At 44.0% G+C, this 20,164-nt stretch overlaps 1 protein-coding gene across 1 annotated transcript in view; it reads left to right on the top strand.

The window, feature by feature from the left end:
• Positions 1-19,477, top strand: part of DGKK (diacylglycerol kinase kappa) — a 104,693-nt gene extending 85,216 nt beyond the window's left edge. The window contains exons 15-28 of the mRNA XM_055267783.2: positions 650-878; positions 2,407-2,511; positions 2,968-3,064; positions 4,631-4,738; positions 7,172-7,268; positions 7,515-7,622; positions 8,567-8,680; positions 9,009-9,143; positions 10,642-10,802; positions 11,395-11,536; positions 12,503-12,589; positions 15,728-15,838; positions 17,024-17,151; positions 18,563-19,477. Coding sequence (XP_055123758.1) covers positions 650-878; positions 2,407-2,511; positions 2,968-3,064; positions 4,631-4,738; positions 7,172-7,268; positions 7,515-7,622; positions 8,567-8,680; positions 9,009-9,143; positions 10,642-10,802; positions 11,395-11,536; positions 12,503-12,589; positions 15,728-15,838; positions 17,024-17,151; positions 18,563-18,638 — 1,698 coding nt within the window. The 3' untranslated portion in view covers positions 18,639-19,477. The remainder of the gene's footprint in view (positions 1-649; positions 879-2,406; positions 2,512-2,967; positions 3,065-4,630; positions 4,739-7,171; positions 7,269-7,514; positions 7,623-8,566; positions 8,681-9,008; positions 9,144-10,641; positions 10,803-11,394; positions 11,537-12,502; positions 12,590-15,727; positions 15,839-17,023; positions 17,152-18,562) is intronic.
• Positions 19,478-20,164: the final 687 nt, after the last annotated feature.

Here is a 20,164-nt window from a genome sequence, read left to right as displayed (position 1 = left end):
CTACAAATACATTCACATTCACCTCTCTAACAACAATAGCCAACATTTATATAGCACTTACTCTGTGTCAAGGACTGTTCTGTTTTTAATATATTAATGTATTTATTCCTCACAACTACCCTAGAATATGGAGGCACAAAGCGGTTAAGAAACTTGCCTCAGATCACAAACTATTAAGTGATGGAGCTAAGAATCGAGACCTTAAATCATGCAGCAGATGTAGGTCCCCAGACCTACACACATACAAAGACACACACCAAGCACCCAAGCAAAGGCACGTTCATATCCAGAGGAGCGTGCCCATGAAAATCCAGAAATATTTGTCTTTCCTCAAGTTTGCATGTTACACATTGTTTTATAGGCCCGTTTGACACAAGAAAGACTCAGCTATATACACTGATGCATGGTGCCACTCAGAAACAAATGATATGTGTTTGATCTCCTAACACCCTTTGGTTATCTCATCACATCTACCCGCCTACTTCTTTTGCTAAGTACTTCATCTTCTCACATGTGGTTTTCTATGCTTAGCATTTATGGACAACTCCTACCCCTCCCTACCCTTCCCCATATCACCACCACTCCTCATTCTGTCCTCTCAAGCATGGGTCCCTCATAACAATGCCCTGTCTCCTTCCTTTCTATATAGAGTGACTTAATGTATGATAAGCTTAGTGTCCTGATCGATGTCCTGGCTGAGGAGGCAGCAGCTACTTCTGCTGAGAAAAGTGCTACAGTATATGCAGACAGCAGCAAGGCAGATCGGAAGCCCTTCGTTCCTCAAATAGACCACATAGCCAAGTGCAAGTTGGAGCTGGCCACAAAGGCCCAGAATCTCCAGAAATCCTTGAAACTCATCATATTCCAAGTTGAACAAGGTAAGGTGGCCAGGGCTGTAGTGACTGAGGTAGGGGAAAGAAAAAGTTGCAGAGGATGTTTTACTGGCCTCACTGACTCCGGGTTTGCTCTCTGACTCTGCTACAAAAAGTCTAGATTCTGCATTCATATTGCATACAAAGTCAATATTCAGACTACTGATTGAAAAGCCTCAGTCCTGCTAAGCTACCCCTTTGGCTCCTCCTACCTCCCAGACAGTCAACTCCTGCTACTCATTTTTGGAAACCAACACTCATCCTATACAATTATATTAATAGATGCTAAGTGACCTGGTTCAAAGCTCTATCAGCTTCCACCACCAGCCATAAGACTTTTTTCCTCCTTCTCCTGTTTCTTTCCAACCACTGAGCCTATGACTATTTTAGAAAGAAAATGGTGTTCAACTCTGCATGTGTTGCACAGTATTAATCAGGCACAAGGGCCCTGAGAGTGGTCCTGACAGTTCTGGCATTAATTGCCATTGCGCAGAACTCACGACAGTCTGCAAACTTCCCAACTCAGAATAAAAACTCTTCAACTCCCTCAGTTTCTTCATTGAATGTTTTGCTGACCACTTCTTTCCCACAATACCTTGAGAAACAGATCAGAAGGTGGTATAAGACTGAGTGTATTCTAACTGAACTATTGGAACTCAGCGGAAGTCCCATGCAGCAAGGAAGTCCCTTTGGCTGGCCCTTGACTTTTAGCCATGGTGCCTTGCCCTGCCTTGGTACCTTCAAGTACAACCTCAGCCAAGTTTCCTAGAAAGAAAGAAAATCTCCCTCTGCACAGTGGAAGGATTAAACAGTCAATTTGCCTCTATTTCTATAATTAGTTTCCAAGCAGTGGGGATCAGATTAAACGGATGTAGACATAACTGTCACAACCAACCCTCAGTCTGCTCCATCAACACATATGTTAGATTTAGAGGTGTAGCTTGTGGCTATGAGATAGGAAAATACCTCCCTGGTAGGGGTAGAGATTGAACCTATGAGCTTTGACACAGGCTGAGACTGAGCATCTCAGCTATACAACATTTGGCTGGTGAAAGGAAAGAGACTTCCTAAATGTTCCAGGTGTGGAGTGAGACATTAGAGTGAAAGAGTGGCACAGTCCTAGAGGCTCAATTACAGACAAAAGCCACATAAGTAAATGAACTAATAGAATGGAGGTAGAAGAGCAGAGGGTTTCCCATGCCGATACCCCAATCCACAGCCACAAGCTTCTACTCACAACCACATGTACTGGGTGAGAGAAAAAAGAGTAACCAGTAAAGCAAAGAAAGCTCAGGCATGCATATGAAAAAACAGCAACACCGCAAGTAAGCTGAGACTACAAACAGTATCATGGAGGAGACGTGATGGTCGAATGGGAGTCTCCATCATCTACCCGTTAACTAAACAAAATAGATGCTTGATAAATGTTCAATAAGTGTAATTAATCTTTCCTTCCTTCCATCCTCCCTCCCTCCTTTCTTCCTCTCTCCCTTTCTTTCTTTTTTGCTTTCCTTCCTCCCACTTTTCTCTATAGTTCTGGATGAGGAAAGCAGACAGACAATATCTGTTAAGAACTTTAGTTCAACTTTCTTCCTGGAAGATGACCCAGAAGATATTAACCAGACAAGCCCACAACGCCGTAAGCATCTTTCTGTCTTCCTCCCTTATTCTAGCCTTCATCACTGTTGTTTAGTTCCCAAAGAATAAATATGTATTTTTTATGCATCCTCTTTTAGCCATAATCCTGCAGTAGATACCCCTCCCTCTTTCCCAGAAACTCACACTATAAGATCCCAGGCCAATGTCCAGAGTAATGACCCCATTAGGAACATTGAAGAGGCTGGCCTGATGATATCCAAGATTTGAAGTTGTTTTTACTGCCAGCAAGCAAGCAGCCCAGCTTTATTCTTCTCTCAGTGGAAGTCCCTATCCATCCAAGAGGATCCCTCTTTGGAATTAGAACCCTTAATATTATCTAGGAGAAAGTCATTGAGCTTGACCCTGCCTCCACAGAGAAAATAGGGCGAAATACAAGTGAGGGGGAAAGGGCTTTTTTGTTTGTATCTAACACCCAAGTGATGTCTTTTGTGTCTAGGTTCTCGTCGCGGCACTTTGTCTTCTATATCTTCTCTCAAAAGTGAGGACCTAGACAACCTTAACTTGGATCACTTACATTTTACACCTGAATCTATGTAAGTATTTAACTCTATCACCGTTTAATGGCTTCTTTCTTTCTCTTGTTAAGAGCACAATCTCAGGATATCCATAGTCAAATCCTTTCTCTTACTTACTAGCTGTGTCACCTACACAAGTGACTAAACCAATGTGAGCCTCAGTTTTCTCATATGTAAAATGAAGACCATTGTAGAACTTGCATCATGAGTTTGCTGTATTTATTACATTTATAATTTATATATGAAAAGTACTTGCACTGAGTAGTGCTTGGCACCCATAATTAAGTGTTATATGCATTTGCAGTTATTATTATTATTATAAATAATTAATAAATGTTAGTTGTTGTTATTACAGAGGACTTGCTTTTTTTCACTGTTGCCCTTAACAGTAAATGGTTGAAGATACGAAAAACTAAACGGTCACTAGGGGACTAGGCAGCAAATCTAAAGACATCTGTCTCACCAGTTCTCCCTCTTTAGAATATCCCCAGCAGCCAAGTTCTGCCACACTCACTCATTCTGAGTTCCATTAAGAAGATCAGTTTGGACATTAGTTAGAGAAACTCCAATCTCTGGACTGTGGTTGAGGGAGGCAAATCTCATGTGAGAGATGTAGGGTCAGTATGGTAATGAATAAAAAAGTAATCTAAGATTAAACAGCTAAACTGTATCCATTTTAATTTCTCAAAAGGACACAGCTAGCAATTACTTATGTTTTCTTAAATAATTTATTTAAGAAAACAATTTTTATTCCTGTCTCCAACCTGCATTCTTGCCCCCACACTTCACCATTGGCTCAAATTTATGTCTGAGCTCTTGTGGATCTACCTAATGAATTTTGATCAATAGTGCACTGGCAAGTGTTTAACAACCTGCTCTCTTGGGGGAGAAAGCCCTGATTCATTTATGATGTAAACCCTTCCACCATGGCCTATTTAAGTTAGTGATATAATGCCATTGAATCTGGACTTGGAAAGAGATATGCATAATCAGTTTACATGAGCTGGTGCCAGCTGGCTATGGCACACCACTGGTTTTGATGTTGACACCCTAGATGGACACAGGAGACTTCACAAATAATTTGGCTTTTTTGTTATGTACATATCTACCCTCTTTTATCAGTCTTTCCTCCCAAATGTGTGGTCACTTTGCCCTTTGATGTCGGACACCACTGAGAGCAGTTGTGCAGACTTAACTGTCATGGCACGTTTGTGTCTAGGATATTCAAAAGTTCTTTATAGGAGTAAACAGTATTTCCCTTAATACTGCATATGAAGAAAATATGGGCCACTCATATATAAGGCCTCTGAAGATGACTAAAATCATCAATGTTGCTTCTTTATTATGAGTTCCAATCCCACTGAAGCTTCCCAACTGGCGAGGCACTCCCTCTTACAGCTAATAAGCTAGTTGTTCACACAAAAGGATATCTACATGTGCCTCTCAAAAATGTTATAGTTAGTGCCCAGTGTGGAGGGGGCCTTCCCTCACTGGTTTTCCATCATGCAGGTTCATCTTCATGCCCAATGATAGCGGCACTTCTTTCCTGCACCAATGTCTGTCCTCTTCTTTGAATAATTTCAGACGCTTCAAAGAAAAATGTGTCATGAACAACTACTTCGGAATTGGACTGGATGCTAAAATTTCTCTGGACTTCAACACCAGAAGAGATGAACACCCAGGGCAATACAAGTAAGGAAAAGAAACTCCCTTCCCTACGTGCAAACACACAATCACAATACACATACGTATTCCTACATTCTCTACCTCTCAGACAAGCAACAGAAAGAAAGGGACCCGCTGGAAGTAAAATGCATTGGCCCCAAGACTAGTCTAGCGGAACAGTGTGCGCCAAATTTTGGATGACTGCACTGGCATCCTAAACTTGGAGCTGCCTTCAAATCCAGACCTGTGGATTTCTGTGTAAACACAGCTACCTGTGTTACTGTTACTGACAACAGATTATGTTGACTCAATTTAGCAAATCGCCCATCTTTGTTCTGTCTGTGAAAGTTTAACCAGGTTTCAGTAGTGGCTTCAGATCTGTTTTCACTTGACAAAGTTGCAAAGTATCAAACATCCCTCTATTTGTTATTGGTGTTCCTAACCTGGTTCCCCTGGACCCGTTAATTTTATCCTATCCAATGTTAGCCTGCATGGCACCTTCTCGCACTTTCATACTTCAGACAAGACCTAAGTCAGTCTCAGAGTTCTTGTGGTACATTGAAGCTATAAGTAAAAAGCGTGACACCCCATCCCACCCCACCCTTGCCACCACCACTAGAACCTCTTTCTCAAAGCAGGCCTGGGCTGAGAAACAAGAACTTTGTCAGATACGTGATTTGCAAATATTTTCTCCCGGTCTCTTGCTGGTCTTTTCATTTTCTTAGTGGTATCTTTGAAGTACAAAAGTATTGAATTCTAAGGCGGTCCAATTGATCAGTTTTTTTTCTTTATGGGCCATGCTTTTGGTGCCATCTGTAAGAAATCTTTGCCTAATCTAAGATCTTAAAAATTTGCTCCTAAGTTTTCTTCTAAAGTTTGTATTGTTTTAGCTCTTATTAATACATTTAAGTGTATGATCTACTTTGAGTTAATTTTTACGTATAGTGTGAGGGTCTAAGGTAAGAGTCTAAGTTTAGCTTTTTGCCTGTGGAAATCTAATTATCTCACCACCATTTTTATTTATTTATTTATTTGTTTATTTGTTTATTTATTTATTTATTTATTTTTTGGAGACGGAGTCTTGTTCTGTCACCTAGGCTGGAGTGCAGTGGCATGATCTCAGCTCACTGCAACCTCTGCCTCCTGGGTTCAAGTAATTATCCTGCCTCAGCCTCTCAAGTAGCTGGGACCTACAGGTGCATGACACCATGCCTGACTAATTTTTTGTAATTTAGTAGAGACGGAGTTTCACCATTTTGCCCAGGCTGGTCTCGAATTCCCGAGGTCAGGCAATCTGCCCGCCTCGGCTTCCCAAAGTGTTGGATTATAGGCATGAGCCACCGCGCCTGGATCTAGTGCCATTTTTTAAAACAGCTATCCTTTCCGCAATGAATCATGTTGGCACCTTTGTCAAAAATCAATTGACCACAAATGCAAGGGTTTATTTCTGGACTCTCACTTCTGTTCTATTTATTTATGTGTTTATCCTATGCAAGTACCACACTATCTTGATAACTGCAGCTTTACAGTAATTTTTGAAATTGGGAGATGAAAGTCCCCCACTTGATTCTTTTTTTCAGAATTGGTTTGTTCTAGGTATTGTGTATTTTCATATACCTAAACTCCTATTTTTGTAGATGAGAACACCAAAGTGCCCAGAGAATGAATGGTTTAAACAGTGTCTCAATAATTTTGTGCTAGCCTTCTGACATTTCAAAACTCATTCCATGTGATGATGGCTCATTTCTGTGGCTCTACTTTACAAGCTCCAAGTAAACTATATCCAGCCTTTCTAGTGATCTTAAGCGCCGCATCTATTTCTATCAGAGATTCCACAGTCAGCAAGACCCTGTCCCCCCCACCTCCACCTCAAGTCACCTGATATTCTTTCCTGTCTCCTATTTTCCTCCACTGGCTCCTCCTCTAAAATCTCCCTACTAAGCTTAGATCTGTTCCGTGGTATTGAATTAAGCATTTAGTATATGGATCTGGTGTTTGGAAAAGTACTTCACTTTGCCAGAAAAGTTGCTGCTTCAAAAAAATTGCACTCTAAGAGTCACGTGTTTCAAATGAAATTGATTCCAAGCAGCTGAAATCTCCTGGAGTGGCACAACTAGGGTAGCTGGTGTGTACCAGCCAGCTATGCTCATAGCTTTTTATGAGCATTGATGTCTGAATATAGCCTGTTTCTTCCAAGTCTGGACCAATATTGGTAGCAAGGAGAAATGGAAAATTTATCTATTGATAGGATACTGAGGCTTCAAAGGGGCCCAGGAACCCATTTCTGCAAGTGTTTGCATGGGATATCAGTTACATTAACCACTGTGCAGTTACCATTTAGCATGACTCCTCTCTGTAAGAAGGCATTTGAGAAATAAGATGGTTTTCCTTCCTGTCTTTCTCCACCATTTATCTATATATCATTCACCCTCTGCTTTCTTAATGCTTACCTCCCTGTAGTAGCCGCCTTAAGAACAAGATGTGGTATGGCCTTCTGGGAACCAAGGAACTTTTGCAGCGCTCTTACAGGAAACTGGAAGAACGAGTGCATTTGGAGGTTAGTGGAAAAGCGGGTAGTCTTTCCTGGGTATGGAGAAAGGAAATCTCACGGCCTTGGGAATACCCTATATGCTGGTTCTTCCTGAGCTTTAACTCTGTGATCCTCACAGCTCATGGGAGGAAGGCATGAAGATAGATTTCCATATAATGGAAGAAAAGACAGAGCCCTTTCCCCATCTCTGTAAATGTTCCTTCATTTTGCTATCTGAAGATCCAGCTAATGAGAGCTACTCTTTTCTTTCAGTGTGACGGAGAAACCATCTCCTTGCCAAACCTGCAAGGCATTGTAGTGCTCAACATTACCAGCTATGCCGGAGGTATCAACTTCTGGGGAAGCAACACAGCAACCACGGTTAGTATGGAACAAGGAATGGGGAGGGAGAAAGGCATGATCCCACTAAGGTCTCTCTGAAGGAAGCATTGTGCTAACTGAAGTGAAAAATAGACAACGGGAGAAGAGGAGGTGGGCCGAGAACCTTTACTAGCAGCAGCTGTATGATCAGTTTTTCAGGCAATTACCATCCGAAAGCAGAAAATTCAACCAAAGACCTCAGGATAAGGTCAACTCTTAGGTGTTGCCTGGGCTTTGGATTTTCCATTCCTTGGGTCTGACAGATCCTTTAAAGGCTATCTAGACCATGCTTTTCTTTTCTTTTCTTTTCTTTTTTTTCTGAGACGGAGTCTTGCTCTGTCATCCAGGCTGGAGTGGCAAGATCTCAGCTCACTGCAACCTCTGCCTCCCAGGTTCAAGTGATTCTCCTGCCTCGGCCTCCCAAGTAGCTGGGATTACAGGAGCCAGCCACCATGCCCAGCTAATTTTCATATTTTTAGTAGAGACAGGGTTTCGCCATATTGGCCAGGCTCGTCGACCTTGAACTTTTGGCCTCAGGTGATCCATCCGCCTCGGCCTCCCAAAGTGCTGGGATTATAGCTGTGAGCCACTGCGCCCGGCCAAGGCCGTGCTCTTTTCTCCAAGGAATTCTGTCAATAAAATCTCCTGGGAAGCTGACCATGACCCCTTTACTCTGAGTTTACCTAAGAAGGTCATAAGGCCAATAAGACTGGCCTCAGGTATTTATGATGCTGGACTGGACAAGGAGGGAACTGGCTAAGAGTTCAGTACCCTTTTCCCAGATTGGCTTCCTGACCTCATCTTTTTCCCTTTTAATAATGAAGTGTTTCCACTCTTCATGAGCTAGAAAAATTCTCACCAGGAGCCTTTAAACATGCCTTCTTGTTATAGACAGGGTGTGATTTCTCAAGGGTGGGAGATGTGACACAGTTCTTCCTCCTCAGGAATATGAGGCTCCTGCAATTGATGATGGGAAACTGGAGGTGGTGGCAATCTTTGGTTCTGTACAGATGGCAATGTCCCGTATCATCAACCTGCATCATCATCGCATTGCCCAGGTAGGCAGGGGCTGGGTGGGCACCAGGAAGGGGCCGAGGTTTTTGGCTGCTACCCAGGATGTGGGATAGTCCCAGGAATTAACTGGGTAGAAGAATGCCAGGGTGGAGTGAGCAGGTTATCTGGTGGACAGTAAAGCGCTGACTGAGGTTGGAGGCAGAAGTGGCAGAAGCCAATGGAAACAGGCATTTCTTCCTGGGATGATCTGATTCACATCATTTCCAGTCCTGCTTCAGATACACATTCAAGGCCATAACTACGAGATTATCAGGTAGAGTTATAGCAGTTGCCTCATTTTTCTCTCCCATTCTTCCTCATTTTCTCTGGCAGTGCCATGAGGTGATGATAACCATTGATGGTGAAGAAGGTATCCCAGTGCAGGTGGATGGGGAGGCCTGGATTCAGAGACCAGGTCTTATCAAGATTAGATACAAGAACGCTGCCCAGATGCTGACAAGAGATCGGGTAAGGGGGAAAAGCTTGTCTTGGGCTCCTATACTGCCTCATCCATAGTCACTTGAGTACTGAATATTTCCACTCAAGCAGAATTCCTCAAAGGGAGGTCTGTGTGCCCCTGGCATCAGAGTCACTTGAGATGCTGGTTATAAATGCATTCTTGGGCCCCCACACCAGACCCACTGAACCACAAAGGGATGCATAGTTCCCAGGAACCCAAATTTGCAAACAAGCTCCTCAAGACACTCTGATATATACTGACATTTTCAAACACTGTCCAAGAGAGTGAGACAAGGAGCTTCCTCCCCTGGTTTTGGACAAGGTTATCCTCCTTTTTCCACTGCAAAGAGAGCTAAAAGCATCAGATGATTATGGAAAAATCTTCTCCTTCAGCAACAGATTCTGCATTGAATATGGTCTTTAGGTGTCTCTAAGGTTCCTTAAAATGCTGCATTAATAAATGTCATCCGGCCGGGCGTGGTGGCTCACGCCTGTAATCCCAGCACTTTAGGAGGCCGAGGTGAGTGGACCACAAGGTCAGGAGATCGAGACCATCCTGGCTAACACAGTGAAACCCTGTCTCTACTAAAAATACAAAAAATTAGCCGGGCGTGGTGGCGGGCGCCTGTAGTCCCAGTTACTCGGGAGGCTGAGGCAGGAGAATGGCTTGAACCCGGGAGGCGGAGCTTGCAGTGAGCCGAGATCGCGCCACTGCACTCCAGCCTGGGCGACAGAGCGAGACTCCGTCTCAAAAAAAATAAAAAAATAAAAAAAAAATAAACGTCATCCACTTCAGCTAAACTTTCTAAAGCTTATACAGGAGCTATTATTGATCACATATTCAGTGCTTAGAGATTATCTTGCACTCTAACCTGTGAAAAGTCCATGGAAACAGCAATAGAGAAGGAAAGAGAAGTCCAGTTTATAAACTGCCTATTCTGTGCTAGGCATTTTACATTTCTCTCATGTAGGTTCTCTCCACAATCTTATGAGGTGGATACACTTATTCCCATTTTACAAATGAGGAAAATGAGGACCAGAGAGGTTAAATAATTTGCTAATGGTCACACAACTAGTAAATGACAGAAACACGATTCAAAATTAAATTAGATGTTTGGCTCTAAACTGCATCACCACATATTGCCTACATTTGGCAAAGAAGGGAGCATGAAAGGTGCTCCACTGCCTTGTCAGTCATGATGCCTTCATATGGGAGCTTCTAGGAAGCAGACATGTGTCTGATCCAAGCCTGGTGTCCCAAAACCCAGCATACTCAGAACAACAAAAACTAAAAGGGCATAGTCCGGAAGAGATTGAATAAAATGATAGATACTTGTATAGGTATATAGATGGGTATGACAGGGGGAATGGACAGGGGGCCCTCCTTCCCCTTTACCCACTGTACCCACATACCCATTGCCCACAAACGTCAGGCTCACAGACAGATCTGTCACGTGCGCTAGTAGCTACAGCAATCATTAGGATATGCCACTGTATTCATCTCCAGGACTTTGAGAACTCAATGAAAATGTGGGAATACAAGCATACTGTAATTCAAGCTGCCCCTCAACCCCAGCTGGACTCCCAGGACTCTCAAGAGGGCCTCTCTGATGAGGAGTATGCCCAGATGCAGCACTTAGCTCGGCTTGCAGAAAACCTCATCAGCAAGTAAGTGGACTGGCCTAGATACAGGGCTGAGAATCCTAAGAAGGCATAGGAAGAAGAAGCCAATTTGTGTCTATTGGCTACTAGGGAGCCTGGCCTCAGAGAGGAATTTAGCTTAGAGCTCTAAAAATTGAGTGGGACTCTCGCAATTCAGGCAGGAAATATTCTTTGTGCTCAGCAATAAGCCAGGTTAGACATCTCTCATTAGACCTAGGGATGAATTTGGATCTCTTGATGCTGCTCCAAACCCAACAGAACTAAGACTGTTTACCCTTGCCCTTAAATATCAGGAGGGCCTTGGAGTTCCTAGACTCAGCTGCCCTCCTCTGTTCTAGCCTTCTACCCTCCCCAAGTTCCCAGTATCTAAATTCAGGTGAGACAAGGATGGGTAAAGGTAAATACCTAGAGAAGAGTAGAAACATTTGCTAGCATAGGTGGCTACCTAGAGAAGAGCAGAAATAACAGGAGGGAGTCATGAGTCCAAGTCAGGTACCCAGGGCTTTCACTTCTACCCTTACCCAAACCCTCACCAGTGCCCCAGGCCAGAAGTCCTTCAGAAATCCCAACTCATCTATCTGTCCTGGCTTTATTACAGACTTAATGACCTGAGCAAGATCCACCAGCATGTGTCTGTCCTCATGGATTCTGTGAATGCCAGCGCTAACATCCTGAATGATATATTTTACGGCCAAGACAGTGGCAATGCGATGGGCGCAGCTTCCTGTATTCCCATTGAAGTAAGTGGAAAGGAGTGAATTAAGGAAAGGAGTCAAAACAGATAGGAAAGAGGATGAAAGGGAAAGAAGTGGAGCCAGAGGCTGGACGGAGAAACTGGGCAAATAGGGTAGTAAACTGACGGAGAGAGTGGACGGGAAGGCAGGCATTCCTTGACTTGTTACAGGTCCAAGGTTGTTGCTGGGGGAAAACCACAGGAGATTTCATCAGCCTGAGAGCTAGCCCTCTTCCTTGATAGCCATCCATCCCACCAGCCTCAAGGGAGAAATGGACAATGAATGAAGAGAAACTTGTACTTGGCCCTTCCTTATCCCAAGTAGATCTCTGCATAACCTGATAATGGGACACCTGTCATTGGAACTAGAACTTCCGGGTGCCTCGGTTTTCCTCTTGAGGGAAAGGTCCATATCAGGCAGGACACTTAATGTTAAATGTGTCACCCCATGGCTTTGTCCACTGCCAGAATTGTTAACTGATTCTTTTAAAAAGTAACTTTAGTGCTAGGCGAAAGATATAATTGTGTCAGGGCCTGATTACAGTTGGAGGAGGCCTATAACTCAAGGCCTAGAGTTGCAAGAAGAGAGATGTTAGGCCCTAATTCCACCTGCCCCGGAATGATGGTTTTGGCCTAGGACAACAAGTAGCCTTAAATTTACCCTCTGGTTTGCATATTTCCTATTTTCCTATACCCACTGCAATCAATCAATGATGCCAAAGCCAAGCCGTGCTCTGCCACTTCACATAGTACTACACAACTACTGTACCAGCAGTTGTCAGCTGGCACTGGTTCTGATAGTACAGCTCATGCTGTACTAGTTGTGCTATATTTTGAATATTGCTTTTTCACCTATAGCCACATCCTACTAGCCTGCTTCTACCTTCCCACAGAGAAGCCAGCTGCATGCTTACTAACCAACAACTCCCCTGTCTTTGTCTTTTTCTCTCCTTTTCTGTTCTTCTCCTCTCAGACTCTAAGCAGAAATGATGCTGTAGATGTTACATTTAGTCTTAAAGGGCTCTACGATGACACCACAGCTTTCCTGGATGAAAAGCTGGTGAGTGCAGGGGGTTGGAGCCTGGGAGGGCAAAGTATTCTATCTGAACATGGTCATGGTCTTGTGCGTGGTCCAAGGGCACTGGAGACCCGTGGGAGCATTTTGGCCAGGTGCTTGCCTGGAAGTCCCTACTGTGTCACCTAGGATTGTTGTTGATTGTATGACTTCATGGGTTATGCTAATCCACAGGGACTACCATACTCTTGAGAGAAAGTCTCAACCTCTCCTTTGGTAAATGTCTTGTGGGTTCAGACCAGGCCAATAAAAAGTAGAGTGTTACCGTACTTGATACAGCTCCAGTAGAAAAAGATGAGCTCTTTTGAGCTGCTTTGTACCTCCCAAGTTTCTACATGCCTCTTTCACCCTATGAGAAGGTGGTGTGGAATAGTGGGAAAATTGGGAGCTTCCTGGGTTCAAATCTCAAATCTGCCACTTACTAGCTGTTAATATATTAGTTTCCTAAGGCTGCCATAACAAAGTATCAAGAACTAGGTGTCCTCAAACAACAGAAATGTATTGTCTCGCAATTCTGGAAGCTAGCAGTCCAAAATCAAGGTGTCAGCAGGGCCATCCTCTCTCTAAAACCTGTAAGGGGTCCTTCTTTGCCTCTTTCTAGCTTCCAGTGGTTTTCTGGCAAGCTTTGGTGTTCCTTGGATTGTAGATGCATCACTTCAATCCTCTATCTTCACATGATGTTCTGTGTTTCTCTGTCTTCACAAGGCCATCTTCTTATAAGGACACAAGTCACATTGGATTGGGGCCTACCCTATCCAATATGACCTCAACAACTAATTGCATCCGCAATGACCCTATTTCCGAATAAGGTCACATTCTGATATACTGGGGATTAGGTCTTCAGCATATCATTCCTGGGGGGACACAATTCAACCCATAACACTAGCTGTGCAACTTCACCTCTCTGGGTCTTAGTTTCCATATCTACGAGATAGGAATTATAATCCCTACCTCTCCAGGGTGTTGTATATTAAGTACCTATCAGTGCCTAGCACCTACTAGCAGCTTCATAGATAGTACATTTTATTAGTGCTATGGAGAACAGACTGAGGCTCTATTTTTGGGCTACAAGGCTAGTTGCATGTTTCTCAGAATGCAAAACCCATAGGCATACTTGGTGAGTGTGATCTGATGAGGTGACTAATTATGATCATCCACTTTAGGGTTGGCTGGTAAGGCCCTGAGGCAGGTGCTGTGCTTTCCTCTCATCTAATTAAGGTTTATTTGAAGAGGGGCTTCAGAGTTGATATTGCAGAAGTGCATCTATTTCCTCTTTTCATTTGCTCATCTAATTGGCACACTGCACAGGAGGCAGAGTGGCTAAGGCAATCAGGTCAGGCTGTCCCAACATCTGAGCCCCAAGCTAGTCTTTGAGCCTCAGACAACATCAACAGAAGTACCTTCTATATATAGGCAGAGCTCAACAGCCTTGCCTGTTTGATCAGCAGGAAATAGGTAAGTTTGGTCTCTTGTCACCACTTTCCCGAGGCTCATGACCTGAAAATTGGTTCACACCAACCAACAACCCAACTTGAGCACATACCACACTTGAGAAGTCTCCCACCTCATAGGGCCCGGTGAGGACTTCAACACACATACACATCCACACATCCAAATGTGGCCAAGAAGCAGGCAGCAGCTGAGAATGACCATGTATCTCCAGAAAGGCTGTCCTAGAGGTGAGATGGAGATACAGCTTGTTTCATTTGGGTGTTATTCCTCCCCCTGAAGAAGGAGGGCAGTAAGGAGCTCAGAGTTAGCAAAGAGAAGTAAATTGATGACGAAGTGAATCCCTCCCAGTAACTCCCACTTCCCTTACTTGGCACACACATGTCTCGTGCATCTAGGGCAGTTTGTATTGTCTTAAGTTAGTAGTTGAAAAGCAAAAAACATTATTTGTCGGCACTGACTTGCTCCTCCCTCAGTATCCCATTGTGACTGACCATAACTTCGTACCCTGTACTCCCCTCATTCACATGCCACCCATTTGTGACAGCCAGCAAGACTCGACCTATGGCTGGAGCAGCAAGTGGCCTGTGCACAGCAAGAAGCCACATAAGTACTAGATTGAAAGTAAAGTGCATGCCGGGGAGTAGAGGTGAGGCTAGGTTAGGTGGGCTGTAAGCATGTGAGGGCTGAAGATATCTGTGCCCATCTGTTCTCCCAGCTCACTACTTACTGGAATGTGAACTATCTCACCTGTGTTGATGTTCTAGAACTTGATTCTTCTGAGTTGGAGATGGTCCCAAAAGAATCCATTTTAAGTCTTCCATGGACTGTACAAAGTTCATCTTGTGGGCGCTGAGGGTTACTAGGGAGCACTAAAATTTGCTTCCTGAACCTGTGGGACAAGCCATCTAGAACTCATTTCTTAATTAGTCATAGTGATAGCTGGGGGCCAAAGCACGGCCTGGGGAAACAGACCCTCTTTTCCAGGAGGAGAAAGTTGAGCCAGCCTCTCTCTAGCTCTCTCCTTGCTTCACAAAACAACCTTTAAATTACAGTAAGCATGTAATAAAGATTCCCTCAGCATCTGGCCTCCCCACATGTCTTTGCTAAGACAGTGTTGTATAGAGGGTAGGCTATATAGTTAAACAGACCTGGGTTCTGTCTAGCTGTGTGATCTTGAGCACTAAACTTCTTGGAGTCTGTTTTCTCACCCATGGAATGAAAACAATAGTACCTTGTAAGGTATTGTAAGGTTACCGGGAAGATGGGACAAAATTATGTATGTACAGTGCTTGGCATACAGTATGTGCCCAAAACTAGGTAGCTTTTACTTAGGGGAACACTGAGATGTCTCCAGGGACTGGAGGTCAACAGTAGGACCCTTGTCCTGGACCCTAAGCTGTAGGGGTGAAGCTCAGTGTTAATTGATACTAATCAAAGGACCTCTCTGCTTGCAAAACTGTAAGCATGCCCAGCCCCAAGGAGAGCCCCGCCGTTTGGTTGTTTTCTGGATATTCCTTTTGAGAAAGAAAACAGCTGGCTATGGGCCAAAGGGATACAAGATGGCACCTTGTGTTCTCTTGGTCACTAGCAGGGACTGGGAGTGAGGGAGAGTGTAAGAGTCTACAAAAGTGCTAGGCATTGGACACTCACTCTTTTTCCTGTCTGTACCAGCTGAGAAGTGCTGAGGATGAGACCGCACTACGAAGCGCCCTGGATGCCATGAATAAGGAGTTCAAAAAGCTATCTGAGATTGACTGGATGAATCCAATCTTTGTTCCAGAGGTGCGTAATCTTGGGAATTGGGAAATAAAGAGAAAGAGGGATTCTTCCTTAGTGTCTTCCCTTCCAGTGTGGGCCAGGACACGGTGACTGTAGTACAGGGGGTCCAGTGCTGGCTTTCAACTGAAGGTTACTGGAGCTTCCTCCCTGCCCACCTCCTCCAAATCTCTTCATCGTAAATAGATAGGGTAGGCAGAAAACATGTAGAAAAATTAGGCGACTATGGAAAAATAACCAGAAAGAAGGCTCATTCTGTAACAAGAGATGATCAAGAAAGAATAAGCAAGATAGGTTTTTGTGTGTGTTGTTTCCCTGGCTGCAAATTTCCCCTCCCTGCTCAGCACCTGCTGCCAGGACTGAACTTCATCTGGTTCATACCAGTATGGCCATGCCAGTTTACAGCCAATACCTGTTCTAAATGGTTGGTGCCCAGGCCATACTGGTGGTTAAATCTTCCAAATATTACCTCTCCCTACTGCTTTCCGTCCCTCCCACTCTGGGTTTTCTGACAACAAAGTTAATCTCAAAATTGTGTTTTACTGAGACCAGTAGTAAAACAAGCACACTTTAGCAGGCCTGAGCTGGAATTACAGAGCCTGCATGATCTGCACAGCAGAGAGCCCATGTTCATAATTAAGAGTTATGTTTAGAGAACCCTCTTTGCATTCCAGACAGGGAAGCAGCTGGCCCGGCAGGCAAGGGTCTTCCCTATAAGAAGGTATTTGGCCAAGGCGCAAGTAAGGGCTCACCAAACTATATATCTGAAGGAAGAGGTGTTTTTTCCTAACTCATGCAGAGATTCCATGTGAGCTAGCAGTGTTGCTAGCAATCTCATCCTTCTAATCCCTAGCCACATGAGCTCAGGTGAAATATTTAACCTCTCCAAGCTTCTGCTTCCTCATCTCTGATACAGGGATGTTAATAACCACTTTGCAAGGTTGCTTTAAGAGTTGTATGAGAGCATTTATTAATGCTAGCAAAGCACCTGGCATCAAGTAGCCTCTTGGTAAGGATCAATTGCTTTCCTAGGGCATGCGACCAGTGATGGGGGTGTTTCTCATACCTGGATAGAGAGCAGATCTCCCTGTTCTCTGCAGCCATTCTTGTTTACCACTTTTCCAGGACTCAAGCAATTATCTTTGAATATTAGGCAACTAACATTTTGACCTTCCTCTTGTGGTTTCTCAGGAAAAATCTTCGGACACTGACAGTAGAAGCCTCAGGCTGAAAATTAAGTTCCCCAAATTGGGAAAGAAAAAGCTAGAAGAGGAACGCAAGCCTAAATCAGGCCAGAGTGTCCAGAGTTTTATTGGTAAGTCTCCCCCACAGGCAGAGGGGTCATGAAGACTTCCCCCAACAGCCTGGCTACCTCCCAGGGACCTAAAGCCCCCATTAGAAATGTTTATGGGAATGGTGATGATGAAGGGGGAGGCCATCTGGGAGTTAGCAGTAAGTGATACCAAGCCATATCTTGGACAAGGTGAGAGAAAGTGATATGGACACTGGTAAGGGGAGAACCTGTGTGGTCTCCATGACATATACAGAAAACAAAAATGCAAACAGGCAGTGATTTTTCTGCCTGATTCACTCCTAAGGATCAGGAACAGGTTCTGTGGCCTATCTAAACACTTTCGTTCCTGTTATAGTAAGTGGTAGAAAAGCAACATATCTGTATATTTTATTGTTTGAATTTCGGTTCCATTTCTTCTTTCTTCAGAATTGGTCTTAAGCACTATTGACATATCGGTAGGATTCAAAAGAAGGTTCTCTTAGGGTTTTCAGTTGTGCCAATTCTGATGTCCATGGTGGTCCCTCCTAAATTTTGGTCCTAGACAACCTGGAAGCTTGAGAGATGTAGTAATAGTGGACATGGAAAAAAAAGGAACAGGCTCACGCCTGTAATCCCAACACTTTGGAAGGCTGAGGCAGGCAGACCGTTTGAGCCCAGGAGTTCAAGACCAGCCTGGGCAACACGGTGGGACCCCGTCTTTACAAAAAATAAAAAATTAATAGAGCATGGTGGTGTGCGTTTGTAGTCCTAGCTACTTGGGAGGCTGAGAGGATTGCTTGAGCCTAGGAGGCTGAGGCTGCAGAGAGCTGTCATCATGCCACTGCTCTTCAGCCTGGACAACAGAGTGAGACCTCATCTCTAAAGAAAGAGGAAGGCGGGTGGGAGGGAGGGAGGAAGGAAGGAAGGAAGGAAGGAAGGAAGGAAGGAAGGAAGGAGAAAAAGAGAGGAAGAATAAAGAAAGGAAGGAAGGATAAAGGGAGAGAAATGAAAGAAAGAAGGAAAGAAAGAAAAAAGAAAAGAAAAAAAAGAAAGGGACAGAGGGTAGCAGTTTGTTTTCAAGGAACTAAGAGTTTGCACAAATGCCAAGAGAGAATCTCTTGGATCGAGCTGTATTTTCTCAGGTATGGTCCAACTAGTTTGATTCCTTAAGAGTCTGTCAATTGGGAGACAACGGTGTTTGCAAATATTTCTAAAGACTCTGATGGAGTCAATATCAGTTCCATAAATTATCAGGTTCTGAAAATTCATCCCATTTGTCTTTAGCTCACATGGTTTCAGCTGGTTTTCCCTGATGATTCAGAGATGATTAGTACAATAGGAACAAACCAGTCTATCTTCTAACAGACTTTTTGCTCTCTTTTGGGTCCGCATACTTGGGCATCTGGCATTGTGCTAACCTCATTATTTCTATACCATTTTTTTTCCTCTGAAGGCAGTTTATGGCACCGCAGACATCATGAAGATGAAGCAGAGGGTGATGATCCTCTAACACCATCAAGATCTCAACTGTAGCCCCTGAAAGCTGGAAGAACTCACAACACTGAGAATTCTACTAAAAAAACTCTGAAAACCTCAATACAGGCTAGACTAAATCATTTCAGAACAAACATGAGCACCACCAAGAAAGACCCTCCAATTCTTTTCACTAATGCGTTTTCCTGGGCTTAATCTGGTCTCCTTAGAGGTTTACATTTCCTCATTGGCCAAAGGTTCTTGTTCTGAGTTGTCTTGTTCAGTTCTCCTTCTCTTTGTGCATCTTGAGCAACTACAGTATTTATTGGGATAAGCTCTTTATGAATGGCCTGGGATCTATAAAGGATTCAAGGGAGTTCACCTCTTCAGGGAGTTTTGGAATGGTTTTCTCTGACCAGCAGAGAAACTATCAATGCTAAGGAATGAATGAAAGACACACAGACTCCCAGGGAGATGAAGAGAAAGGGGCAGGCAGGACAGCCAGGCTTGGTTGTGTGTCTCTCCGAATCCCTGCCAACTGCAACTTGCACCTTCAGGAGATGTCTTCTAGTTGGCTCATTAAAATGAGAACTAGATCCTGGGGGCTTGTCCACTTTCCTGTTAAGATGACCATGTGAAATCTCTTCTTGTAGATGTGGTAACCTCTCTCTCTCTCTCTCTCTCTCTCTCTGCAAACCCTTTGCGTTTTTCCATGTGTGCTTGTATGTCTGCATATGTCCAGGTGGTGCTCTGGTGGGCTCATTGGTTGGAACTCACCCCTCATGGCAACCATACAGGCTCCCCTCCTGCTGCCTTGATCCTAGCCTGCATGCCTCCACGGAGTGTTTGCCTGCATTCTTGCTGGATTTTTTAACTAAATGTTTTGCCGCTGTGCTGCAGTATAGATTATGTATAGAGACATAAAGATGTATATATATATATTATATATATATTTTTAAGAACTGAAAATACAACTCGACCTCTAAGTGACCCTATAATTTTTTGTGCTAATCCAGGAATCCCTTCCCACTCCCCCTTACTCTACATAACAATAACACATACACCTCTACCAACTGCCCTATTTCTTGGTGGAGCTTCTAAATCTTTTGGTGCATTTTCAGCGTCTTAGAGGTGGCTGGGATCTATGGCCCAGCTGATTCTGACGCCCCCTTAAAATTCTGAGCCAGGCCATGGAAAGGGGAACAAAAACACCAATGCCCTAAAGAAGGGGTTTAAGCTGGCATGCTGCCTTTTTTTGCTCTATTTGTCCTAGACTCTTCATCAGCAACTGTGCCCTTCCCCAATAAAAAGACTATATGGAGCAACCAGGCCTTGAGCTCTGTGACTTAGATGCCTGAACTAGGGACTGCCTGACAATTAAGTCACAGCCTAGGCCCTTCCCCACAAGCTCCATCTTGGCCTGATCTTCTGGACAGGCTGTTGGGTCAGTCCTCAAGTCACCTTCAAATCTCCCATCTTGCCCTTTTCCCTTGAGTACAGAGGGGCATTGAAGTGATCAGAAAAAACATGGGCCTGGAGAAATGAAGGCTAGAAGCCTCTGCTTTCCTGTGGTTCTTCTTGCAAAT

Source organism: Symphalangus syndactylus, chromosome X (assembly GCF_028878055.3).
Source record: "Symphalangus syndactylus isolate Jambi chromosome X, NHGRI_mSymSyn1-v2.1_pri, whole genome shotgun sequence".
NCBI classification, from domain to species: Eukaryota; Metazoa; Chordata; class Mammalia; order Primates; family Hylobatidae; genus Symphalangus; species Symphalangus syndactylus.
Note: the sequence above shows the minus strand (reverse complement) of the source record. Positions and strands in the feature narration are given on the sequence as shown.